General features: G+C 31.3%; 2 protein-coding genes and 1 long non-coding RNA gene across 6 annotated transcripts; 2 read left to right on the forward strand and 1 right to left on the reverse strand.

The window, feature by feature from the left end:
• Nucleotides 1–720: 720 nt before the first annotated feature.
• On the forward strand, nt 721–6,540 carry LOC108471366 (disease resistance protein At4g27190-like). The gene is made up of 2 exons (XM_017772997.2): nt 721–912; nt 3,710–6,540. Exon 2 carries the CDS (start codon nt 3,781–3,783, stop codon nt 6,124–6,126), a length of 2,346 nt encoding a protein of 781 aa, XP_017628486.1. The 5' UTR covers nt 721–912; nt 3,710–3,780; the 3' UTR covers nt 6,127–6,540.
• Nucleotides 6,541–6,977: 437 nt separating this feature from the next.
• Nucleotides 6,978–13,171, forward strand: LOC108471365 (uncharacterized). 4 transcript variants are annotated; one of them, XR_008274183.1, is made up of 6 exons: nt 8,249–8,801; nt 8,958–9,470; nt 9,764–9,819; nt 9,897–10,089; nt 11,823–11,913; nt 12,911–13,171. XR_008274183.1 is itself a non-coding variant. In XM_053021161.1 (5 exons), the coding sequence occupies exons 1-4, from the start codon at nt 8,706–8,708 to the stop codon at nt 9,975–9,977; spliced, it is 735 nt and encodes a 244-aa protein (XP_052877121.1). In that variant the 5' UTR covers nt 8,249–8,705; the 3' UTR covers nt 9,978–10,089; nt 12,911–13,171. The 4 variants fall into 4 exon arrangements, 3 of the variants coding, with proteins under 3 accessions (XP_017628485.1, XP_052877121.1, XP_052877122.1); XM_053021161.1 differs by lacking the exon at nt 11,823–11,913 and having other exon boundaries at nt 9,775–9,819; XM_053021162.1 differs by lacking the exons at nt 11,823–11,913; nt 12,911–13,171 and having other exon boundaries at nt 9,775–9,819; nt 9,897–10,323.
• Nucleotides 13,172–23,879: 10,708 nt separating this feature from the next.
• Nucleotides 23,880–25,421, reverse strand: LOC128283772 (uncharacterized). The gene is made up of 3 exons (XR_008274184.1): nt 25,341–25,421; nt 24,774–24,857; nt 23,880–24,074 (listed from the first exon to the last, which is right to left on the reverse strand). It is a non-coding gene; the product is annotated as an uncharacterized LOC128283772 (long non-coding RNA).
• Nucleotides 25,422–27,983: the final 2,562 nt, after the last annotated feature.

Here is a 27,983-nt window from a genome sequence, read left to right on the forward strand (position 1 = left end):
GAATTTATGAATTATATCATACCAAAATCACTTACTTTTTTTGGTGAAAAAGATAAAAAAATATCATATTAAACAATCATAATCAGAAAATTTGAAACTCTAACAATCTCAACAATCGCTACTATCTCTTCTGGAATTTTTGCAAATACTTGCAATGTTGAATTTCTCTTTGAAGTCATTTTTTGTAAGACTGTCTACAACTTAATTTCTCTCTCTGGGGATGTGTTTGATTTCCCATTGTTTCATGGTTTGTAAGATCATATGGATTCTTCTAACTAAGGCCGAAGTTAATTCAGTCATGTGAATATCTTGAAGAGTTTTGATCACCTTCAAATTGTTTATGTGAATGGAAACCTTCTTACATTCCTCTCTTTGAAAAACAGTTAGGCCATCTAAAATTCGCCACAATTTAACATAAAAATTGAACAAAATCCCAAATACCAATTATATCCAACAATTTATTGTCCATCTTGCTTATTCGCCACCCCTCTAACAGCAACCTATCCTATATTCAACTTAACAGTGCAATATGTAAATAAATGAATCCAAATAATAATAATAATAACCGCTTTCAATTTCAGATTGGTGGATCCAAAGAAAATGAATGAATTGTCATTTTCTATATGGAAATTAATGTGTAAACCCGTGACTAAAGTTGGAAGACCATGACTTTTGGTTTCAAAACAAATTATTTAAAGCAACATTTAAGTAATTGAAAAAGAAAGAAATATATTGTAAAGCTTTATTTATATACTTATAGTAGTAGTAGTAGTATTTATCCAACTTTGTACCTTTGGGTATTTACCTTTGATTCTCTGCTCCTTCATTCTCAGTCTCACTTGCTTTTCAAAAGGTCGGATAATTAGAAGAAATTAAAACTCTAAACCTCAGGCGGAGGAGGAGGAGGAGGAGGTACGGTGCTTTGTTTTTTTCATTTTTTAATTATGATATTTACTCTTATTTTTTTCCCACATTGATATCTAGGAGGAGTATCTATGATAATAATGTTATTCTTTCTTTTTCTTTTCTTTTTTTGTTATTGAATATATGCTGCGCAGGTGAGATTATCAAATTATAAGATGATCATTTAATTTAATTTATGTCACTTGGGCATACCCAAAAAGTGAGAGGATTTGGATAAAAATATAGACTCAAAAAATGAATTTGGGGCAAAAAAAGGCCCGTTTAAAAATGGGCTGGGCCTTGAGTAAGATTTTTTTGACCCAAGCTCAGCCAAGCCCAAATATGCAAAAAAAAGTTTTTATTTATTTTCCTATTTTCTTGCTTCTTTTTTTAATTTATTGTTTTGTTGCTATTTTCCTATTATTTTTTCATTATTTTGTTACTATTTCACTAATTATGTTGCTATCATTTTTTTGCTATTATTTAGATGTTGTATAACTCTTGTTTTATTATTAATTTTTTACTATTTTAGAGACATTTGCTTGTTAAGTTGCACTTATCTTAGTGTTATTTAAATATACATTTTTAAAAAATTTATTTTCAATTTATTGGGAACATTTACTTTAATGTTTTAATATTTTTAATGTATTATATTTTTTTAAAAATTATATAAAATAAATCATATAAAAAGATTAATACGGCCGAACTCGAATTGTAGCATTTTTATCCAGGCCGGACCCAACAAACAAGTTTAAAATTTTGGTTGGGCTCGATCTAACCCATGAACACCTCTAGTTTGTATTAACCTGACATTAATAAACTAAAGGGTTTTGATATATAGAAAGAGTTTACAATTTTTATGAATAAATCCAATTATCAAAATTGATAAAATTGATGACTTGAAGTATTTGATATCCAAATCGTGAAATAATCAATTAAAATATTCTAACCAATATATAATTTCATAATATCAATCGTTTTACAAATGCTAGCAACTAATTTGTTAAATTTTCAAAGTCAGGAAAACATTTCAAAGAAAAGTTGATCAAAACCACTGAATAGCAAAAAAAAAAAAAAAAGTATTTTTAACTTTGGTGTATAAATTGATTACTCTAATAATTTGATGCTAAATTATTTCATAAATAATTGAGTGATTATTTTTTGTTATTTATTAACGGTTTACTATTAATATTATTAATCATGCATTATCATTTCACAATTAATAATATTTATAATTACAAAGTTTATTATCAATATTTTCTATTAATTTCTACTATTAAAAATGAACTAATAATTTTATTTTAAAATATTTTGCATTACTAAAATCATACAATTTAATTATCTAATAATTGTAAATTAACTTGTATAAAAAAATTTATAAGTTAACTTCAAAATTAATATAATTTAAATCTAAATTAATGTTATAAGAATGATGGCATATAAAATCTTTATTAATATCTAATGCAAATTTTAACATTTTAAAAATATATTTATGAATACTGTGTAATCTATTATAATGATATATATAAATAAAATGAGTTTTTTCAAAGTTTAATAATATAAAGGAGTTTAATAATTAACAATTTGAATAGATAAATTCATATTTATCAAAATATTAACATATTTTAATCAAATTAATATTTTAATTTAAAATATTTTCTGGTCAAACAGGATCAATTATTTTTACATGAATCAATTAAACTGAAAACTAAAAGTTGATCTTCAATTTGAATAGTTGGTCAAAGCCCTTTAGTTTTTGCTTCATTGTACTAGATTTAGTGCTTCCGGCTACAATGGGATCAAATTAATTTGAGTATAAAGATTTAATTATAAAGATTATAAAGATTTAATTAATTTTTTCTAAAAAATTTGAGTATCTATAACTTTATATGACAAGTAGATATAAAATTTTATTAATAAATTTGACATTGACAACCTATTATATCTCTTGTGATCTAAACATCTACCCCTGGTTTGTGTCCTCTTTGTGCAACACAACACCTGTGGAATAATTTTGGTAATTAACATTTATCAAAACCAAGAAAAAAACACAAGTCTATCACTCATCTCAGGCAACCATTGGAGCAGAACTGTCATTAGAACTAAGATCCAGTGTGGATTATCAACAAAGATTCAAACACTTGGAAGTTATAAATGATTTGAATGAAGTGTTTTTATGGCTACTTCCCCTTGGAAACATCAAAAGTGAAGAAATATGGCCAACAAATATCAAAGTAAAAGTGGCATTAGTAAAGAAGAAATTTTACAAGCCATTATAATAAACTGTAAGAATAAAGTACAAAGTTTCTTAGCACCCAAATCCCAATTGTGGAATAAGACCAAAAACCCATAAACTTTAATATTTGTTGGCCATTTGTGATGTTTCCATGGAGGAAGTAACCCTAGAAACACTTCATTCAAATCATATATAACTCTCAAATGTTTGAATCTTTGTTGATAACGCATACTGAAACTTTGTTCTAATGACGTTTTGGTTTTCCGATTGCAACATAAAACTCCACACATTATCAAAATGAAATCATCAAATACCACTAGGAGCAAAAACATGAATCCACCTATAAAACAAATGGAAAGACAGGACAGCCACCTAACCCCACTCAAATCTGCCCCATTAACTAAACTCTTAATTCACTCAATGATCTCGCCTTTATATCATTAGTAAGTTGTGGTTGTTACAATTATTTCAAAGAGTTGAATATAATAAAAGAGTCTAATTTTAATAAAATTAAATATTTTAGTTTAATAAAAAGATATTTTAATCAATAACTTTTTATTTTGTTTCCAGTGAGTGCCATTGTTCCAAGGATTTGCTTTCCGGTTGCTGTATAGTTTGAAATATTTGTCAAAAGAAAAACAATGGGGGCTCTTGCTTCCATTCTTGAATCTCTTGCTAGCAAAGCTGCTGAGTACATGGTTGACTCCACTCCAGAACAACTTGGTTACTTGTTCAATCATGAGAGCAAGTTTCAGAACCTTTGGAGTAAAGTTCAAGAGCTGAAGGATGCAAGACAAAGGGTGCAGCAATCTGTTGATGAGGCTAATAGGAATGGGGAAAAGATTTTCGATGATGTTGAAAGGTGGTTGACAATGGTGAATGACAATATCTCTGACCAGGCTACAACACAATTGCAGGAGGATGAAAAGAAAGCGATGGAGAGTTATTTCGCTGGCTTTCTTCTTGGTATCAAGTCTCGTTACCATCTCAGTAAGAAAGCTGAAAAGGAGATGGAGGCCATAACCCAACTCTTGAATGGAAAGGATCAATTTGATAGAGTTTCCTACCGTTCTGTTGTTGAAGGGATGAGCATTAGACCTGTCAAAGAGTACGAGGCCTTTGGATCAAGAAGCGATGCTTTCAATGGGTTGATGGCGGCATTGAATGATGATAATGTCAACATAATAGGAGTGTACGGGATGGGAGGTGTGGGCAAAACCACACTTGTCAAAGAGGCTGCCAGACAAATCATTGCCAAGGAGAAAAAGCTGTTTGATGAAGTGATCTTGGTTGCCATAACACAAGCATCAAACAATTCAAATATTCAGAATGAGATTACGGAGAAGTTAGGCCTGAAAATTGAGGAGAGGAGCGTTGATGTACGAGCTGCCCGGCTACATGATCGGCTAAAGAAAATCAACAAGGTTATCATCTTGGATGATATTTGGGAGGAACATGACTTGGACGCACTTGGAATTCCTTCTGTAGATAAACACAAGGGATTGAAGATCTTGATGACGTCTAGGAGGCTCGAAGTATTGAAGTCGATGGGTTCTCAGAAAAGCCTTCCAATTGATATCCTGAAAGAAGATGAAGCATGGAACCTGTTTAAGATCGTGGCTGGTCCTATTGCTGAAAGATCTGACTTGCAGTCTAAAGCAAATGAAGTCGCCCAAAAATGTGCAGGATTGCCGATCGCTATTGCAACAGTTGCAAAGGCTTTGAAACATAAGGAGAATTTGCATGAATGGGAGGATGCTCTGGAGCAGCTAAAGCCCTCTGAAATAAACTTCAGGGGGGTACCAGGTGCTGTGTATTCAGCTATAGAAATGAGCTACAAATATTTGAAAACAGAGGACCTTAAATCAACTTTCTTGCTCTGCAGTATAATGGGTCATAATGCTGCCATTGAAGACTTGCTGAAATATTGCACAGGCTTGGGCTTATTTCATGGTCTTGACACAGTACAAAAAGTACGGAACAGAGTATTAACGTTGGTTAGTGAGCTCGAAGACTCTTCTCTGCTACTTGCTGGTTCTACCCCTGAATGCTTTGACATGCATGATGTTGTTTGCGATGTTGCCATTTCAATTGCTTCTAGGGACCGTGGCTGGCTTGCTTTAGGAAAGGAAGATGTATTTGAAGGGTGGTCAGATGTCGAAACAATGAGAAACTACAATCTTGTTAGCCTACAACATACTAAGGTTAGTGAGCTTCCTGATGAGTTGGAATGTCCGAACCTTACCTTTTTCGCTATGGTTAATAGGGATTCTTGTTTAAAAATTCCAAATAACTTTTTTAAGGGTATGAAAAGACTCAAAGTCTTGAGTCTCGAGAAAGTGAATTTATCGTCCGTGCCTTCTTCCATTGGTTCCCTAAGAAGTCTTTGTACGTTGCGTTTGATAGATTGTGGAGTAGAAGATATAGTGATGTTAGGAGAGTTAGTAAATTTAGAAATCCTTGACCTCCGTAATTCTGGTATTAGACTGCTCCCAAAGGAGAGGTTAAAATTGCTAGACTTGAGCTATTGTTACAGTCTTAAAGTAGTATCACCAAACGTGTTGTCAAGTTTATCAAGATTAGAAGAACTATACTTTTTTCATAGCTTTGATAGATGGGAGGTTGAGGGAACTGATAATCTTATAAGAAGCAATGCTAGTCTGGTTGAGTTGCAGCATTTGTCACGTCTGACCACTTTGAAAGTACGTGTTCCTAATGAACAAGCCATGCCAGAAGATAACATTTTTCTTGGAAAGCTGGAAAGATACAAGATTTGCATTGGAGATGGTAAGTGGTATTGGACTGAGACGAGGACGGAAGCGTCAAGAATGTTGAAGCTGAAGATGAAAAGAAGTAGTAATTTGTTTAGTGGGATTAAACTATTGTTGAGAAAAACTGAAAGTCTGTACGTAGATGAAGCGGAAGATGTTAGGGAAATGCTTGACGACCCAGTTAACCAAGGCTTACCACATTTAAAGCATCTCTAGCTCTCGAATGTCTCAGATATGAAATTTGTGATAGGCTCCAGGATGTTTGTTTCTTGTTTGGAGTCATTGGATCTTCATAGTTTGATGAATTTGGAGTCAATATGTGAAGCTCAACTCAAAGCTGAATCATTTGGGCGACTAAGGTTCTTAGAAGTCAGCGAGTGCAAGATGTTGAAGAATTTGTTCTCCTTCTCCATAGCCAAAAGGCTTCGCCAACTTGAAGAAATTGAGGTATCACATTGCAACAACATGAGAGAGTTCATAATTGTTGAAAAGGAAGAAGAGATTGGCGAGAATGATAACTTAGAATTCCCTCAATTACGTTCTTTATCGTTACGATATTTGCCCACATTCAATGGCGCCTGGTATTCACAGAAAACCCTTCAATCTGTCACGTGGCTTTTCGGTAAAATGGTATTTATTTCTATCTTTATCTTTCCTTCTCTTATTTATGGCTTCCAACGAATTTTTATTTTGATATGCCTTTCCTTTTTCTGTTCTTTTAAATTACGTAGAAGAGTCTTATTATTATTATTATTATAATATTTTGAGGATATTAAATGATATATTAAGTACCCTTAAAACGGGTAGAAAATGCACTAGTTAGCAGAACTTAGAAGAATATAGGGTACTTCCCCTAGTACGGAGCTTGTTTGAAACCAATTAATATAAAAAAGAATCCGAGCAGATGGAGTTGTAATTCTTAGGTAGAATTGTTTATATGACTATCCTTATTATATATTTTGAATGATAATTAAGACATGATGCGAAACATAGTTTTATTTGTAGGTTTTGTTTCCTGTGGCATTGGAGGAGTTGTATTTGGATTCAGTCAATGGGATCAAAAAAATATGACATGATGATCAACTTCTTACGATGCCTCTTGTTGTTCAAAGCTTAACACGTTTGGAAGTGTGGGAATGCCATAAGTTGAAGTGTGCATTTACTTCATGTATGGTTAAAAGCTTTGTGCAACTAGAAACACTTATTGTTTCTCATTGTGATGAAATGGAAAACGTAATTGAAGGAATACTAGGTGGAGAAGAAAGGATTAACAACAGCATAAGGGTGTTCCCTAAGCTTAACTCGTTGAAACTCAACAATCTTTCTAATCTCAAAAGATTTTGTTGTGGAATCAATTCAATTGAATTTCCATTTTTAAGGAAATTAGAAATAAAGAAATGTCCTGTTTTGAGTGCATTCCATTTTGAGACTGCAAGTATTGGAAACAATATCTCATTCGATCCTAGTGTACCTCAGGCACAATATCTCTTCAGTGAGAAGGTATGTTAATGTTTTTTTGTTCTTTCTTTAATTTCGTGTATATATATAAATATCTCTTATCTTATAAAATAAATTTAGAATATAGAATATCCAAATGCATTCTAGATAAGATAACATAATATTTTCTTTTTAATTTGATTGATGTCAATTAATATCTTTTCTAATTATAACATTTTAGTAGAATATTGAAAGTTAAAGAATATATAATATATAAAAAAATCTTCTCTCTTAGTTGAATTTATTTTATCCATTTATCTTATACCAATAGGAATTTAATATAAATATTGTTTTCCTTTTGTTAGGATAACATGAATATTTAATTTAATCATATGTGTATATATATATATATGCATGTTGAATAAAAGTTGATAAATAATGAAACATGTGCATAAAAGTTAGTATTTGATATTTTATTAAATAAAATATTAATTAAGGAAAATTAATTTAATAATGATGGGTTTTAATGGTAAAATAGAAATAACTTTAATTAATTAATAATTTAATTTGATAAAAGGTCATTGATGATTAAAAATGACATAGTTAATTCTTAACATTTATCATATGTTGAGTATTTAGTGTTTGATCCTTTTATATTTAGTTTTTTACATCACAAATATTGTATTGTTTTAAAGGGCATTCTAACATTTTAAGGTTAAAAGATTAATTTTTGTTTAGTTTTGTTTTGAAACATGATGACATTCTTGAGCTAAGTGAAAAAGAAAATGTAAAACATGACATACATAGTTGTAGTAAGAAGCTGCAACAATTTTCTATTATCTTTACTTATTGGTAAATAGTTATTGACACATTCAAATGAATTATGCATGTAAATATAGGTGATATTTCCTGTGCTAGAGAAATTGGGTATTTGTTGTGGCATTGAATATGAGGTACAAGATGTTGATTTGGATATTAGAACAACTATGGAATGTGAGCTAGAAGCATGTCGTGATGATGATAGCGTGAAAGAATTGGTAAAGAAGTGTTTGAGTAGTAGTGGTGGCATGGAAAACGTGGAAAGGTTATGGCCTAACCAACTTGATGAACATTCCTATTCTAAACTAACTTCTTTTTTCTTGGAAGGTTGTCCTAAGTTGTTGAATGTTTTTCCATTGAGTATGTTGATGAGACTTCAAAAGCTTGAGAATTTGAGCATATGGAATTGTGAATCATTAGAAGAAATAATATGTGAATCCCAATCCTAAGAAATTAACGTTAGTACTCTCATTGGCTTGCCAAATCTAAAAAGTATATGCCATAAGACGCAGGCCATAAGTTGGCATTTATTGAAGAAGATGGAAGTGTATGGATGTAACAAAGTGGAGATATTGTTTGCTTCTCAAGAAATAAGTGGAAACATTAATGAACAACCCCTCTTTTGGGTAAATAAGGTATTATTTTCAAAACCATTTTCTTATTTATTATTCTTATTTTGATTTTAAATTCTTTACCATAATATTACTTTTTTTAATGTTAGCTGTTTTAATTTTCAAAAATGCATATTCTATCTGTCTGTGTTGTTTAACAAATAATTGGGAATTATGCAGTATATGTTTCCAAATCTACATCAACTTACTTTGGGATGGAATGTTGGAGTGAAAGAGATATGGCGTTTAATTCCATCATCAATATCTTTCCAAAATCTGATAATTTTGGAGGTAAGAGAATGTGATGGAATCATAAAACTAATTACACATTCCACAGCCAAAAGTCTAGTGCATCTCAAAGAAATGAGTATACTAAATTGCAAAATGATAGAAGAAATAATAGAAGGTGGGGACAAAAATGATCAAGATGAAATCATTTTTCCACAACTCAACAGTTTGGAACTTGAATCTCTACCAAAGTTAGAAAGCTTCTGCTCATCATGGAATTATACCTTTGGATTCCCATCCTTACAAACTGTAATTGTGGAAGATTGTCCAAAGATGAAGATATTCTCTCAAGGACACTCAAACACTCCAATGTTGAACGAAGTAGAATTCCATTGGAGTAGATGTTATGAAGAGCGTTGGGAAAGCGACCTTAATAGCACCATACGACAATTTTTCAGAGAACATGTATGCGTATTTCCAAATTTCCTTATTATTTAGTATTTAGAAAAATTAGTAATTGGTTTTAGGTTTCATTATCGATAATATTCTCTAATCAATACCAAAGAAATGGAATGAGAAAAAGCTTTGTTAAGGTTAATAGACATAATAGAGAAAGAGCATGGTGAAGAAAAAATGATATTTATTATTAAAAGAGGATGTTATTATAAATTGTTTAGAATTTACACAAGCGACTCATTAATTTTTCGACTCATTAATTTTTCGACTCTCTTGTTGACCACAACAAATTGACATGGTAGAAAAATTCAAGAATTCTGAAGAATATCTAAGCCATCTTTCAACTTCTAATTCCCAAGTAAGCCTAAACTCATTCTTATTTATTATTCTTTGTTTCCCTTCCAAGACTAATATTATTACTGGTGATGAAAATAGAATGACCTGATAAAAGAATATGAGAATTCTGAGGAAGATCAAAGCAATCCTTGTAAGAAACAAAAGAGACATGGAACATAGGTAAGGAACAAGGTTTCATGTCAATGAGTAATGACAAGTCGGTTTTGGGGGAAAATCATGGAGATCCAAAGTAAGAAAACGAGCTAATTGGCTAATCGGAGGCAACTGAAAGGTAATGACTCATTCATTTGTTTTGGCTATTAATCGATTGTTTCTGTATGTCTAATATTGGATCATGTCCATTTATTGCATCTCATTTAGAGATGAATGTGAAATAATTGTGAAACAAGTCAATTTTCAGGTTTCATTTTAACATTGGAGTTCCGTTTTTGTTGTGTTTTTGGAATTATGAGTTGTTCTTAGCTTAGTATATAAATTGGAGGGGAGAATAGTCAAGTTTTGTGAATATGAATATTGGGTTTGATTCATGTTTTAGTGTTGAATGTGATATTTTAATGATATATATTCTATTTCGTGGTTTTGCTATTGGTTGTGTATGTGAGTATAGTCTTGTGGAAAGGGAGGTATATTTGGTGGTTTTGCATTATGTATGTTCTTTTACACCCAACGACCTAAATTAAATAGGCCCACACATACATACATATATATATATAAACAATTTTGAAGGTTTTTATGGAGAGAAAAAGAGAAGGTTTTTCTTACCTTCAATAACATATGTTCTTTCTTCAACTTGGGTTTAAAAGTGGAGAGGATTCTAATTCTTATATCCCTAGTATCTCGCTTATTGTATCTTTAGGTATTTATATTATATTAGTATTTTCCTCATATACGAGAATATACACATTTATTTTTATAAATAAAAATTGAATAATAAATAATATATACCATATTTAATATAAATAATATTTAAGATAAATAATATTTTATAAATAAAAGAGATTTGAATAATAATTTAAATAATGATATAATTATAACGGCTCAATTTTTAGTGTACCAGAAAATGCGTTTGAAACCCCATTTCGTGAACCGAGTTTATAAATATAAAATAGGAATATTTAAAAAGTTAATATGAGAATATAACAAATAATGATAAAGTAATTTAGCTGATAAAATAGTTAATTAAATCGCTACTAAATTTTAATTAAGAAAAGGTTTGAGGACCTAGATAGCAATTATCTAGAAGATCAAAATGATAATTAAACCATTATTTTCTTATAGTTAGTGGATGATGATGACATTCTAATTAAGTTTGACTAATAATTCTATTATTATAATTAAACTATAATTAAGTTAATTAATTAAGATTAAATAATTTCTAATCTAAATATAAAGAGATAAGTTAGTGGGAAATTTCATTCATTCCCGTCCATATAGATAAAAATTAAATGAAAGCTTCAAAGTTCTCCTAGCATTCGACCTTATCAATTGAAAGGTAATTTAAGCTAAATTCATGTATTTTTTTAAATAAATTTATGACCATGAGATTTTGATTTAAGTAGCCCATGTATCAATTTGTTCAATTGTTGAATTTTTAGCAAATTTCCATTGTTGATAATTGATTAAATAAGCTTGGAATTGATAGACATTGAGCTTAGATTGTGAAAAGGACTATATTGTAAAGTTTAATAAACTTGTTTGTTAGCTTTTTAACATTAGGGACCAAATTGAATAAATGTAAAACCTATCATGAAATTATGCTAGAAATAGAAAGTATAGGTCCTTAATGAAAGAATGTGAAATCAGATTTTGGTTCGAAGCTAGGAATTGAAAAATATGCTTATCTCGAGTTCAAGGGCTAAATTGAAAAAAATGAAAAATACGAGTGTTTTAAAAAAAAATGAGTTAATTTGAATCATGCATCTCATGACATTTTTTTGTGAGCCATTGAATGACTATGGTTTGTTAAATATGATATTGATTTGGTATGTATATATATTTGTATAGAACAAAAATTGGATAAAAGTGAAGCTTGTAGAGGAAATATAAAAATTGTGGAATAGTCCCTGAGAAACCAACTCGTTTTGTGTCTTGAAAGGTAAGTTCTTATGGAACTTATTACCCTTGTTGAATAGGTGTTCCTGTGCTTATTTTCATTTTATTTATGCTTGAAGTTAAGTTAAGATTTTGGTGGAAATTAATATACTTGACTAGAAAATGTAATTGAATTAAGATAAGTGATTGATGTTATGTCTATTGGTTGTAACTATAAGAATGAAAAAAATTATTAAAATGTATCTTCAAATGTATGTGTGATTCATGTTCAGATTCAATTGATAGAATTCAAAAATTGATATAAGATATTTACAGGTTATGAGTATGCAAATATGGATGATTGATGCCCATGTGAACTTAGTAAAAGGCTAGGATACAGTGGCATGCCAATAGGGTCATATGCACGCTTTTGTATGGGTTAGTTGACGATGTGGAGATTATGATATGTTATTTTGGGATCCAACATTTGTTGCAGATCATCGAGCATTCACTATCTCTACGGAGACCTTGGTATGGTGGAAGGATGTATTTGAATATGTATATACATTTGATGCCTACAGGTTTTACACTTCAAAGCTTTGGTGTGGTGTAGTTTATGCTCATACGAGCTATCTTAGTGTGGTTTAGTTGACCCACATGTTTGAATCCTATTCACTAAGGTTCCATTGGGTGAAACATTAAAAGTGAATATTAAAATCGAAAAATGAAAATGAACCGAATTTGATAAGCTATTAAGATATGTGGTTAAAATTGTAATAGTATGAACTAGTAGTTTGATGATAGTATATGAAATATTGATGATATTATATGAATTGGTATAATTTGGTAATGCTTTGGACATGTAATAATGCCTAATTCATATGGATACCTATGTTCATTATGCTCACTTTATTGTGACATTATGTGCCATGTTCTAGTTAGATGTATGCCTAATCTTTTGGTAGTAACATGCTTACCTATGATCAAGGTAAGTGTTGTAAATTTCATTTGAACTTAATAAGCATTAAATGTTTACCTATGGTTGTTTTTTTTATATGTAGATCCTTAATCGTTGGAAATCTAAAAGCCAGATCAGTGTGGATCTCATACCGAGGCGAAAAGAGTATGCTGGTTTTGGTAATTATCATTGTGGCATGTATATAGAATGTGTCCTTGTTTGGTAACCACTTATGTGATGATTGTCAATGTTGGTAATGTAAGATAAGGTAGGAATGGTCAAGTTTGTGCTTAGTTCATGTTATGAATTTAATGCCATTTGAACACTTTAATTGCAAAATTTTCCTAAGCCTTATTTGCATAAACTTGCATGATATGGTAACATGAGGAATTGGGGTGAACCTTTATATTGTGATGTTTGTCATTATAAGTTACAAAGTTTTCTAAACAATGTTAAATGGCAGGTGTTGTAGGCCAATTTTGGCCTGTTTACAATCAAAACCAAATGACCCATTTAAATTGCCCGGGCCCAAATACAAATACCCAAAACCCAGTTACAACCAGACCCATTACCTAAACACTTAAAACCCAACACCAGCCCAAAACAGTGAAGCCCGATAGGCCCAAGACTCTAAAAAAATTTGGAAAGCTAGAAACCCTAGGGTTTACAGGCCATGTTCTATGTCTTGTGACTACTCATTTCACGCGAGCTGCCAAACCACTTCCTCCTCGCTCAAACACAGCACTTTACATACCGTTTGCACCTAATGCCTCTGTCACCTCCATCGTGCCCATCCCATGCAAAGAGACAAAACAGAAATAATAGGAAATTAGATAAAAAAGGGTTATAAAAACCCGAATCAAAAAACTGTAAAAGGGGGGGGAACAAATTTGGGTACAAAAAAAAATAGAGTAAAAGAGACTCAAACAACCAATAGAAGCATTCAGCCATAGCAAGAAATACTAAAACAGTGGAGTTAGATTCGGAATAAGGTGTCATATTCGATCCATTTTCACTTTATTTTTTACTTTTCGCAAGAATTTACACATAGAAAGATCCATCTATTTTCTTTTACTGTTTATATATACGAATGTAAAAAAAATAAATACGAAAGAAGAGAGAAAAAATATACCTTCTCGAATTCCGGCCACCGCGCGTGCCGATGCCGGCAAAGGTCCGGTGACGGACCGGTGCCCTCTCTCCCCACCGGAAATCGCTCAGCCCTCTCCCCTCTCTTTTTTTTTCCTTTCCCAGCTCCCAAATGAATTTTTTTCTGATTTTTAGGCTATTTATAGCCTCTAAAAATGACACCGTTTTGGCCTTAAAACTTAGGGCATAAAACGACGTCGTTTTGCCCTGGGTCGGGTCGACCCGACCCGCTCCGACTAGGATCCGCGTGTTTTTTTAAGGGAGCGGCTATTTGCTCAATCGGCCCCTCCGCTTTTTCATGCATTTACAATTAAGTTTTTATATTTTAATTTGGCCCCCAGAATTCTTCATGGTTTTCAATTTCGTCCCTCCGTGCTACGCTGCGTTTTGGACAACAGGGAATATTGCGTTTTTGGTCCCCACTGTTTTCTAGCGTGTTCAAATAGGCCCTTTCTCTTCATTTTCTTTTTAAATCGGCCCCACAACTTTGTTTTTAGTTTAATTTTAATCCTTTCTTCGTTTATTTTCATTTCTTTATTAAATATTCTTGTTATTTTTACATTATTATTATATATACATGTTTTAGTATATATGTATATGTATATATTTTTACGTATCGGCTTATTTTTATTATTTTATTTCAATATCTTTATTATATTTGTTTTTGGTATTTTAATAATATTATTATATTTATTATTATAATAGTATATTTTTACGTCGTAGATTTATATGTATAGTATTTTTGTTATGTTATATTGTTCTTTTTGTATTTTAATACCATCACTATTATCATTGTTAATATAGTATATGTTTTGTTATATACATATATATTATGTGTATTTTGTACATATTATGTATATTATTATTTTTATTATGCATATTACGTATATATTAAATATCGTATTATTCATGTATTTTATTATATATGTATATATCTTTAATATATATTTATATAAGTATATCTTCATGTAATATTATTATTATTATTATTAACATTAATACACCTTTAACATCGTAATTATGTGAGTACATATTATGTAAATGTTTTAATATTATATTATATGTATGTTTTATATATTATGAACATGTATTTTAATATTATTAGTTAAATTTTTGTATATATTACCCTATGTACATATTTTAATAGTACAAGTTACATATACCTTTTTACTATCTTATGTATATACTTCAAACACTATATATAGTATATTTCTAACACTATTACTATTTATATATATATATATATATTTTACATATATACTCTTAATTATCTTTATATGTATATTCATCGTGTTCTTATTGTGTTCTCATATTTGATACTATTGTTACATTTAATATCGTGTGCATTGTCATTGTTTTAAATAATATTGTTGTATGTATTATGTGCCTTGATGTATTTCCAACTATTATCTTTCGTTTCTCGCCCATTTTTATATATTACCCCGTTGTTCATTATCTTAAAATATTTATTCGTGTTTTTATTTATTTCAATAAGCAAGGCAACGTACCGATTTAAGCACTATGTCATCGATTTCATCGCTATGTTGGGTGAATATCAATCAACTCGTGTTAAAACAATATATCCTTCTCAAAAGAAAACGAAACTTGAAATTTCTCGCGTTTTGATTGGATCACGATTCAATGTTACTTTGGACTTGCAATTTTGAAAATTAAGACAACACTTGTTTATAAGATACCAATTTTGGGCGTCGTGAGGGGCTAATACCTTCCTCGCGCGTAACCGACTCCCGAACCCTAATTTTTCTCTAGACTTTCACGTAGACCTAAACTTGGCCTTCTTTTTGTTTTAAAAATAAATTTATTAGGTGTCCGATCACACCTATAAAAAGGATCGGTGGCGACTCGCTTTGTTAATAAAATCGAAAGTTGGTTTTCAAATGTTTAATAAATCGCCACAATTAGCGACCAAGCGAAACTAAAATTTTTAAGTCGCTACCGCAGGTTGAAACGAAAGAGTTTGAGATTGTAAGATTCTACCCATAAAGATTCTACCTACAAAGTTGTGACACCACCCATGGTTGTCACAACACCAACTTTCGACGTCACAATGTTCCCTGTTTGAGGCCGTGATGTTAAATCACTATTTTCAATGTCACGAAATTGCACCGATGATGTCACCATGCTTACTCAGTAAAGTTTCCAAAGTTTGGAAACTTTACATTTTAGTCATCAAATAGTCTCGAGTTATCAAAAGAGCTTCCGTCAGCTTGTATAAACCCCATATAAGATTATATATTCTAATATAATGATGTAATGATCATGTTAGTGGATATAAAGTATTGAATCGATAGAAATTATGTTGTAATCAATTGTAGTTACTCAGACAATGAAAGTGGCATCTTGTAACTCGAACCCAAAGATCGGGTCGAGTTTTGGATGTTACAATAATATTAAAAGAATTATTTTTACAATGTTAAAATATCATATTGTAGGAGCATACTTTCTACTCTTCAATATTCATTATTTGATCTATGCAAAAATCTATATAAATATATTGGTTATATAATAAATGTTAAATTTCATTTATAAAATAAATTTTTTTATGTACCTTTCTTGCAATAACACCTCTTTATATACCAAATTTTTTGTTTGTCTCTTTCTTTGTGCTCTTCTAGTCTAATTTGACTAATACTTTTGATGAAAGTATTGAAAATCGTTTAGATAATGCAACATATAATCATTCATGGGAGAAAACATGTTGTGGAAAATAATAATTATAGAAAAAATAAGATATTTGCCCTTGGGCTTTATTAATAGTTACAACAAAACAAAGACGTATTGAAAATTGCTTTAGCTTAAATAGGAAAGGATATCATTCATTTTCTACAAGTGAAATTGGAATTCTTGGTATTAAGAATTCTGTTCTAACGTGTTGACCAACTATCATCACAACTATTGTTAGAATTAAGTGACTTGAATTCTTATTTAAATAAAATACGATAGAAAATAAAATAAAAGTAAAATCCATATAGAACTAGAATTCTTTTATTTTATTTTAGAATAAGGTTTTTTAAACCTTATTAAACTCCATCTATTTTATATTGATTAGGATAAGGTGTTTCAATCCTACTAGAATATGGTTTTACAAGCCTATAAATAGATATAGTCTATTTCTCTTGTATTGATTCAGATTTTCGTGAATTTTCTTCTCCTCTGCCCGTGGTTTTTTTCCCGAAAGAGTTTTCACGTAAAATTTGTGTGTTCTTTATTTTATTTTTTTATTTTTCACAAATTGGTATCAGAGCTTTCAGGTTGTTCATCTCAATCACAATAATGGCGTCTTTGAAATATAAAATTTCGTTGTTAGATCGCAACACCAGATTTGCATTGTGGCAGATTAAGATGCAAGCAGTTCTTGCTCAGATGGATCTGGAGGATGCCCTGCTAGGGATAGATAAGATGCCTTAGACATTAACAGATTAAGAGAAGAAGCGTAAGGATCGAAAAGCGTTAACACAATTACATCTGCATTTGTCCAACGAAATTTTACAAAATGTGATGAAAGAGAAGACTACCGTTGCATTATGGAAGAGGCTAGAACAAATATGTATGTCGAAAACTCTAACAAGCAAGTTGCATATGAAGCAGCGCATTTATGTTTATCGTTTGGAGGAAGGTGTGTCTGTATACGAACACTTAACAGTGTTTAAAGAAATTCTCTCAAACTTAGAGGCCATGGAGGTTCAGTATGATAAAGAAGATCTAGGGTTGATTCTACTTTGTTCGTTGCCCCCTTCTTATTCAACCTTTAGAGACACGATTTTATATAGCCACGAATCTCTCACAGTTGATGAGGTTTATGATTCTTTAACCTCGTATGATAAGATGAAACATCTTGTGGTTAAACCTGACTCTCAAGGAGAGGGTCTCATTGTTCGTGGGAGACAAGATCGGAATGCTGATGATGATCGTGGTAGGACACAGGAACAGAATCCTCGAGGTAAATCTAAGGGTAGATCGAAGTCTTCAAATAGAGGTAAAACTTGTAACTTCTGCAAGAAGAAAGGACACATTAAATCTGAGTGCTATAAGCTACAAAATAAGATTAAAAGGGAGGCTGCGAATTAAAAGGGAAAACAACCAGAAAATTCCGGTAAAGTTGATGTTGTAGAAGACTACAGCGATGGTGAACTTCTAATCGCTTCTGTCAATGATTCTAAAGTAAGTGAGGAGTGGATACTTGATTCAAGTCGCACCTTCCACATGAGTCCCAATTGGGATTGGTTTACAACTTACGAAACAGTGTCTGAAGGTGTTGTTTTGATGGGAAATAATGCTTCGTGTAAAATCGTAGGTGTTGGAACAATTAAAGTTAAGACGTTTGATGGAGTTTTCAGAACACTTAGTGACATACGACATGCTCCAGAATTGAAAAGAAATTTAATTTCGTTGAGTACTCTTGATTCAAAAGGGTACAGATACACAGCTGAAAGTGGGGTTTTAAATATTTCCAAAGGGTCCCTTATTGTGATGAAAGGGCAGAGAAAAATTGCCAAGTTATATGTTTTGCAAGGTTCTACTGTTACTGGTGATGCAGCTGTCGCTTCCTCTTCCTTGTCAGATGATGATATTACTAAACTTTGGCATATGCGCCTAGGGCATATAAGTGAGAATGGCATGGCAGAATTGAGCAAAAGAGGACTTCTTAATAGGCAAGGAATTTGCAAACTGAATTTCTATAAGCACTGTGTTTTTGGGAAGCAAAAGAGAGTTCGATTCACTAGAGGAATCCATAACACGAAGGGAACATTGGAGTATATTCATTCTGATCTGTGGGGGCCATCCAGAGTACCTTCGAAAGGTGGAGCTAATTATATGCTAACCTTTATTGATGATTTTTCCAGAAAAGTTTGGGCGTTCTTCCTGAAGCAGAAAAGCAATGTGTTTTCCGCATTTAAGTCTTGGAAAATTATGATTGAAAAATAGACGGGAAAACAGATAAAATACCTCCGTACAGACAATGACTTAGAGTTCTGTTCTGATGAGTTTAATAGATTGTGCAAGTCAGAAGGGATCATGACGCACTTAACAGTTCGTCATACTCCACAGCAAAACAGCATTGTAGAACGAATGAACAGAATTATCATGGAGAAGGTTCGATGTATGTTGTCAAATGCCAACTTACCGAAGTCATTTTGGGCAGAAGCAGCCTCTACTGCATGTTTTTTGATCAACCGATCTCCATCCGTTGCCATTGAGAAAAAGACTCCACAAGAGGTATGGTCTGGTAATCCTGCTAATTATTCTGATTTAAAGATTTTTGGGTGTCCTGCGTATGCTCATGTTGATAATGGAAAATTGGGCCGAGATTCATTAAATGCGTTTTCTTGGTTATAAAGGCGATGTAAAAGGGTATAAGTTATGGTGTCTGAAAATTGAAAAGTTGTAATTAGCGAGAGATGTTGTTTTGATGAAACGCTATGCTACCTAACTTATCTCTTAAAGACTCTTCCAATAAAGAAAACCAAAAGCAGGTGGAGCATCAGATTAATACAAAGTCAACTCCTCAAGCCATAACAAAAATTGAGAATAGAGTTACTTCTTCACCACAATACTCTATCGCCAAAAATAGAACTAGAAGAGAAATTAAACCTCCAAAGAAATATGTCGAAGCTGATTTAGTTACTTATGTTTTAAATGTGGCTGAAGATATAAATGCAAATCAAGAGCCATCTAATTATTCTGAGGCGGTTAGCTGTGAAGACTCAGAAAAGTGGATGTTTGCTATGTAAGAAGAGATGGAATCACCCCACAAAAACAGAACATGGGATCTTGTGAAACTTCCTAAAGGTAAAAAGGCTTTTCGTTGTAAATAGGTGTTTAAAAAGAAAGAAGGGACTCCATGAGTTGAAGAACCCAGATATAAAGCAAGTCTTGATGCAAAGGGTTATAGTCAAATTCCAGGAGTGGACTTTACAGATGTGTTCTCTCCAGTTGTTAAGCATAGTTCGATTCAAGCTTTGATTGGTATTGTGGCCATACATGATTTGGAGCTTGAGTAGTTAGATGTAAAAATTGTATTTCTGCATGGAGAACTTGAGGAGGATATTTACATGCAACAACCAGAGGGTTTTATAGTCTCAGAAAAAGAGGACTATGTTTGCCTGCAGAGAAAGTCCCTTTATGGTTTATGACTTCTCTTGATTTCAAAAGAAGTAGTTTAGACAGTTGTGTTTACTTTAAGAAAAACAGTGATGGTTCTTTTGTGTATTTACTTCTTTATGTTGATGACATGTTGATAGTAGCAAAAGATAAAGAAGAGATAAGAAAGGTCAAAGCCCAACTAAGTGAAGAATTTGAGATGAAAGATTTAGGAGCTGCAAAGAAGATACTTGGTATGGAGATTCTCAGAGATAGAAAAGCAAGTAAATTGTACCTAAGTCAGAAGGGGTACATTGAGAAAGTTCTTTGTAGGTTCAATATGCAGAGTGCTAAGCCTGTTAGTACTCCTTTAGTAGCCCATTTCAGACTTTCATCGGCTTTGTCTCCACAATCAGATGATGAGATTGAGTACATGTCACATGTTCCATACTCTAGTGCAGTGAGATCTCTCATGTATGCTATGGTTTACTCACATCCAGATTTATCATATGCAGTCAGTGTAGTTAGCAAATACATGGTAAATCCCAGTAAAGAACATTGGAAAGCAGTTCAGTAGATTCTAAGATACTTACGAGGTACTGCTGATGTTTGCTTACAGTTTGGAAGAACTAGAGATGGAGTTATTGGGTATGTTGATACTGATTTTGTTGGAGACCTTGATAAAAGAAGATCTCTCACAGGTTATGTCTTTACAATCGGAGGTTGTGCAATCAGTTGGAAAGCCACTTTGCAAACTACAGTCGCTTTGTTTACTACTGAAGCTGAGTACATGGCGATTACTGAGGCTTGTAAAGAAGCTATTTAGTTGAAGGGACTATTTAGTGAACTCAATGAAGACCTTCAAATCAGTACAGTATTTTGTGACAGTCAGAGTGCCATCTTCCTTACAAAAGATCAAATGTTTCATGAGAAAACAAAACATATTGATGTTCGGTATCATTTTGTTCGTGATATTATTGCTCGTGGTGATATTGTTGTGAGCAAAATTAGTACTCATGAAAATCCTACAGATATGATGACTAAGTCACTTCCTATAACCAAGTTTGAGCATTGCTTAGACTTGGTTGGTGTTCATTGTTGAATTTAAACCCTTAAGGGGTTTTATGGAAGAGGTGGAGAACTTGTTCGCGATGAAGAACTTGGTCATTGAGAATTTGTGTCAAGGTGGAGATTGTTAGAATTAAGTGACCCAAATTCTTATTTAAATAAAATACGATGGAAAATAAAATAAAAGTAAAATCCATATAGAACTAGACTTCTTTTATTTTATTTTAGAATAAGGTTTTTTAAACCTTATTAAACTCCATCTATTTTATATTGATTAGGATAAGGTGTTTCAATCCTACTAGAATATGGCTTTACAAGCCTATAAATAGACATAGTCTATTCCTCTTGTATTGATTTAAATTTTCGACATAGTGAATTTTCTTCTCCTCTGCCCGTGGTTTTTTCCCCGAAAGGGTTTTCACGTAAAATTTGTGTGTTCTTTATTTTATTTTATTTTATTTTATTTTTCAAAACTATATTACAGTATTCTTGAAATGTTTTTAAACCATTTTTGTTGCATTATGTTAAAGCAATTTTTCCTCTTTCTTTTTGAATTTTTTTTCAATTATCATTGTTATAAGAATTACCTAGAAAAATATTGAGAAATATAGTTCAGTAATTATTTTTCCATAATTTTCTTCAATTTTGAAGAAAAATGGAATTGTTTTAGTTGCAAAGATTGCAGTCTGGGGATAGGGCTAGAAATTGTAGTTTTTGGTATTGGGACCTTTTTCATTAACCAACTGGTTAAATCCAAATGATAGAACTGGTATTTTTGTTTCTTGTGTGTGTATGTACTTCTGTCTTGTATCTCTTTTTAAAAAGGTATTAATGTTAATTTTTCCCTCTGGATAAATTTGTTACTTCTATATATTACCGACATATTTATCCTTCTTGTCACTAATTTTCACGACATTTTTAATCTGCATGTAGTTTAAATTGGATATTATAAGTTACATTCTGTGTTATTTAGGGAATGAGATTGCATACACTTCCCATTGCTTATCCTAAAATTTTGGATAAAAGTTGATACTAATTAATTTTATTATTTCAGGAAATATCAGTGAAAGGGCTTAAACTACTGAACAAATACATTGACGCTTCTGAGCAAGCTGTAGGAGAGTCTAATCAAGCATTTTCTCTTTTTCTTTTATGGATGCGTTCCTCATTGGTTTTTGCTTCTTGATATGCCAATAATGTTTATCATAATTCAAACCCAGTATGTAGAAAATAATAGATATAAACAATAATTTCTAGTGAACCGTGTAAATGCATAATGTGTATATATTATTAGTAATTACCTTGCCTAAAATGAAATTTAGTAGAAAGTTTGTGTTACATGCATTTTAAGTATTGTATTGAAGGGTATAGGACTATCGTAATATATTACTGTCAATGAAAACTTTGCAAATTTGTAGATTTATTAACTTATTCTGGCGTCCAAAGGACTAGGATGCTGAGGCATGCATATCTTATTGACTATTAAGTTCAGTTCATCATATGCTGTGGAAATTTATTAATGTGTTTCTACTGTAGAAATATAACTCACGTTTCATGCTCAATATCGATTCAGGTTCGAGATATTTTCTCTAAAGCAGCTGCTGCTACACCTTGCCTCATCTTTTTTTTATGAATTTGATTCCATTACCCCTAAAAGATGACATGACAACACTGGAGTAACTGATCGAGTTGTCAACCACGTTAGTATCCTATTGTTTGCTGCATTTTATTATTTTGCCTTAACTTTTGATGTCATTCTCATTGTTATTTTTCTTTCAAAAAATTCCTAACTGAATTAGATGGTTTTGAAGTTTTGACTGGTGTATTTGTGTTTGTTGCAACAAGGTTAGTTCTCATGGAATCCTATTGTATTATTTTGATAGTATCTATCCTTAATCTTCGATTAATCCCTACAACGTTGAGTTTGGTTCGTTATTATCTTCACGTGATCGATTTTGACATGAGATGCATACCCAAATAAGACAGCTTTTCAAGGAGCACAAAAATTTTAAAAGATAATACGTTTCTTGATTTCAAGGTTTTCTATAAATATATGAATTTCTTATTTCATGGTTTTCCTTATGAGTTGCATGGCTTTAATAAAAATTGACTTGAATTCTTCTCATAAGCAGTAGACCAGATCTGCTTGATCTTTGCATTCTTTGAGACTAGGTAGGCTTGATTGCCTCCTTTTGTGTGATTTTCCATCTCCGCGGGAAAGGTTGGATATTCTGACCTTTCTTTTAAGAAAGATTAGTGATATTGTTTTTATGCCTCGGTTTTTTATGCTCTTTTTTTTTGTTTCATCATAGAAACCGAAGTTATAAAACTCTTCTTCAAGTCTAATGTAACACCCTCTAACCCCAAACCGTCGCCGAAATAGGGTTACGAGGCATTACCGAACATATTGGTAAATTTTCAAACAATTCGTGAGTAAGCAACAAACATATTAAAATTAAATCATTAAGTCTCTTTTATGAACCCTTGAGGCCTAAATCACGTATTATAAATTAATAGGGACTTATTCAAGTACTCCAAAATTTTTATTTTTATTTAAAAAAAACCAATATAACCCCTTTAGAAACATCTAACCTTCCCTGCAATTTCAAATTTGCAACCAATTCAACACAAACAACAACTCAATAAATACAATTTTCATCCAAATCACATTCGTTTCATAACAATATCACTAGTCCTTATTTTATCTAACATTATATCCATTCATACTTTCAAGTATTATTTAAACATCTTAGTTAATTTCCATTCGTGTCATATATCAATTTATATTAACTTAACTAATATATTCACGAGTTAATACAAAACATAGTCATATAAGCTCCTATACATGCTATATAAACCATTTAAAGTATTTATAACAAAATCTATCGAAAAAATCGAGATAGTGTGACTTGAGCGTGATGGTCCGATCCTCTGACCCTCTTGTTAATCTACAAAGAGCAATAAACATTACAAGTAAGCTGACTATAGCTTAGTAAGTTCGTCGGCTTTAACTATAAATCTTACCAAATATTAGTTTTCCAAAATCTAAATCATATGGACATTTCAAGTAAGTTACTTTCATCCTGTAAATCATAATCTCATTTTAAAAAAAATTACTTAACTGAACTCAATAATAATAATAACATTACTTACATTTCTTTTCTCACACGTTACATTTATGACTTACCAATTTGTCCATTCAAGGCTTACGGATTTGAGTACATTGTGATTTGAAGCCCAAAGTCTAGCTGAAGCACATAAGTGCTAAACGGAAGCCCGAAGGCTAACTGAAGCACACAAGTGCTAAACAAGCTTAAAGCTAATGAAGCTCATCGAGTGAATTGAAACCCCAAAGGGTTAATGAAACTCATATGAGTTAACGGAAGCTCGTAAGAGCTAAACGGAAAGCAAACACGAGAATTCGCAACAAATGCTGAATCTCAGTTTACTTGGGTAATTTACCGTCAATTCATCTTTTTCACTGAACGATTGTATTCATTTCCTGCGTTCCGTTCCTCCGAAATACTCAGTTCAATTTCGTAACTTTTGTACATAATTTACTTATTTTCAAAAATTAACATACACAAATATTAATCACCATTCATAAAATGATATTAAAATTTAATAATTTAACCGTACAAACTTACCCGGAACAATTTGCAGTAGTTGTAGAGATTTTTGGAACTATTCCGGAATTTTCTCTTTTCCTCGTTTATCCTCAATTTCTTGATCTATAATATAAAATTTTTCCATTTATTCATTAGTATTTATTCAAATTCTACTCTAATTTACAGCTTATGCACTTTAATTTTTGAAATTACACTTTTACCCCAAAGTTTACAATTTTTACAATTAGTCCCTACTCAATTAACCCTCCAATTGAACCAATTTTTCTCAATTAACACTTTATTCTATTACTTTAAACTAATTCATAACCTTTGTAAATCAAAATTTCAGCATTAGACCTTAATTCCAAACTTTTTCATAATTAGGTCCTAAAAATCAATTTCCACTAAAATTGCTTAATAAAATCATCATATAATGAGATTAAAACTTCAATTCCATGCTAAATCATCATAAAATTACAGAACTTATTCATTGAAACTTTCGATTTCATTCATAGAATCAAAACCAAATGAATTTAATAGTAGGACCTAGTTGTAAAAGTCTTAAAAACACAAAAATTACAAAGAAAAAACAAGAATTAAACTCACATGATGCAAAAACATGAAAACCCAGCTTGTTCCAGGCCTCCTATGGCGTTTTTAGCTGAAGAAAAATGATGGTATCTCTAGATTTTTCAATTTTGTCTTTATTTTATATGTTTAATTTGCAAAATTTTCAATTTTGCCCTTGTTTCTCCTTGTCTTTTTGCTGATTTTCTTGCCCAGACCGTCCAGCCCATATAACTTGGGTCTAATTGCCTTTTAAATCCCTCCTTATTAGTCACTTAAGCTATTTAATCACTTTACCAAATTTTACACTATTTTTAATTTAGTCCTTTTTAATTAATTGACTAATCAAACGTTAAAATTTTTTAACGAAACTTTACTAATAACTCAATAACACTCCATAAATATTTATAAAAATATTTATGGCTCGGTTTATAAATCCGAGGTCTCAATACCTCGTTTTCAACCCGATTTACCTAATTAATTCTTTTAAATCACAAAATTCACTAATTAAAAAAAATAATTCTATAATCACACTTGACTCATAGGTATTAATTTATTAAATTTTCAACTCACTCATCGGATTTAGTGATCTCGAATCACTGTTTCCGCCACCATTGAAATTTTAGGTTGTTAAATTGCTTCCTAGACTTACATGATTTTAACCACATGTATCTGCTTTGTTACCAGGATTAAGTGGTCAGTGTTGGATTTTGATGTACATCTCTCACTGATTTACTTAAAATTTTAAAAAATTTCATATATTTGGAGGAACAACTTGTATATTTGTGTCCAAATATGTGTAGAACATAAATGAACAGTCCAAGCAGCATAGTATAGCGTAATGTGATTTGCCATATATATCGAACAAGAAACTACCTTGATCGAATGTTTTAGTGTTACTTTCCTTTGTAATACTTTTTTTTTGCACATATAATGTAGTTTCCATTGGCTAGTGATGTCGATTTGGATGCCATAGCATATATGACAGAAGGGTTTAGTGGAGTTGATCTCCAAGCTCTTCCCTCAGATGCACAGCTTGCTACGGTTCATGAACATTTGAGCAGCGCAAATAGCAATGAGCCTAGCAAAATGTTGGTCATAACTGATACTGTTATAAAATCTATTGCTTCCAAGGCAAGACCGTCAGTTTCAGAAGTCGAAAAATAGAGACTGTATGGAATCTACAGTCAGTTTCTGGATTCAAAGTGATCTGCCTCCGCATAGGTATTTGTCCTTGGCATACTAAATTCCCTTATATTTGCAGCTTCTCATGTTAGTCACTCGCTTAACTAAATAAAATTGAAAATTTCCATGCTAAAAGGTAAGAGGGCAACTCAGGTTCGAGATATTTTCTCTAAAGCAACTGCTTTTGCACTTTGCCTCCTTTTTTTTTGATGAATTTGATTCCATGGAACTTAAGGAAACAAGGTGGGAAATTTGGTTTATATATATATATATATATATATATATATATTACATGGTAGAGATTAAGCATCGTGAAAATCTAATCAGCTAACCAACAAACAAAATCATGAATTATTGCAGACTTCTACTTGGTGGGAAGAGGGCATTGAATTGGAGGTATTTTCCGCATGGTGTAGTTGAATAGTCGAATGAAAGCTAAACACAATGATTCATATCGCACATAAATAGTGAAACTCGATGATGTACATAACAAATTTTCCTTATAGATTTCTTTTAAACATTTTCGTTCACTCACATTTCCTTGTAACCAAGTGACTTCTTCACACGAATTAGAATAAGTGAATTTGTTTTTTGCGTTTCTTGTTATCTCTTTGATTCAGACAATAATGAGGAAGAAAAGTAAAATTCAAGGTTGTTCATATCGCTTGTTGATAAACTACAATTTATATAATGTTAAATTTGATTTTTTTTAATGAAACAATATTTTATGTCACAAACTTGACCTTCTATTCTAGCAGGTATAGTGCAAGTGGTTGTGATTTGAATTTAAATATCATAATAAATCATGCAACTGCACTACTCTAACCATGTCTTTGTTATGTGTAAACTATAATTGAGATAACTTGAGAAGCGAGAGATTTAAATAATAGTGTATTATTTTAAAATGTAGTAAATAAGATATTTTAAATATTTTAATATAAAAATAATTATATTAAGAATGTTATTAAATTATATATTATTTTTATTAAATTATATTTAATAATAATCTTATTAAAATTTAATAATAATAATCATTTACATAAAAAAATTGCTAAGGGTATTCCAGTCATTTTATCTTTTTCCTTATACTATTATAAATCTATTCCATTCAACCAAACAAAATAATACTATTACAGTTCTATTCTATGACATTCAACCAAGCAATTGAATTACTGATTACAACTCTATTCGATTACAATCCTATTCTATTTCAGTGAACCAAACATATTGTTAGATTCTCTTTTTCATTTGTTTTTCAGGCTTTTCCTAATTTTTAAATTTTTTATCAACAGTTTAAAAAATATTGTTGGTGTCGCTTAACATGACGGCGGCATTATTAAACTTTTTTTTTACTTAGATATATCCAAAAAATACGAATATTTTACCTAAAATACATACCGATATCGTGTTACAGTGATTACACTGAAAAAATTCTTTATTTCATTTAAAAGATAATTATTACGATATGATTGGGGAAAAAGTAGGTGATGTCGTTGA

The sequence above is a fragment of the Gossypium arboreum genome, chromosome 11 (assembly GCF_025698485.1).
Source record: "Gossypium arboreum isolate Shixiya-1 chromosome 11, ASM2569848v2, whole genome shotgun sequence".
Lineage (NCBI taxonomy): Eukaryota > Viridiplantae > Streptophyta > Magnoliopsida > Malvales > Malvaceae > Gossypium > Gossypium arboreum.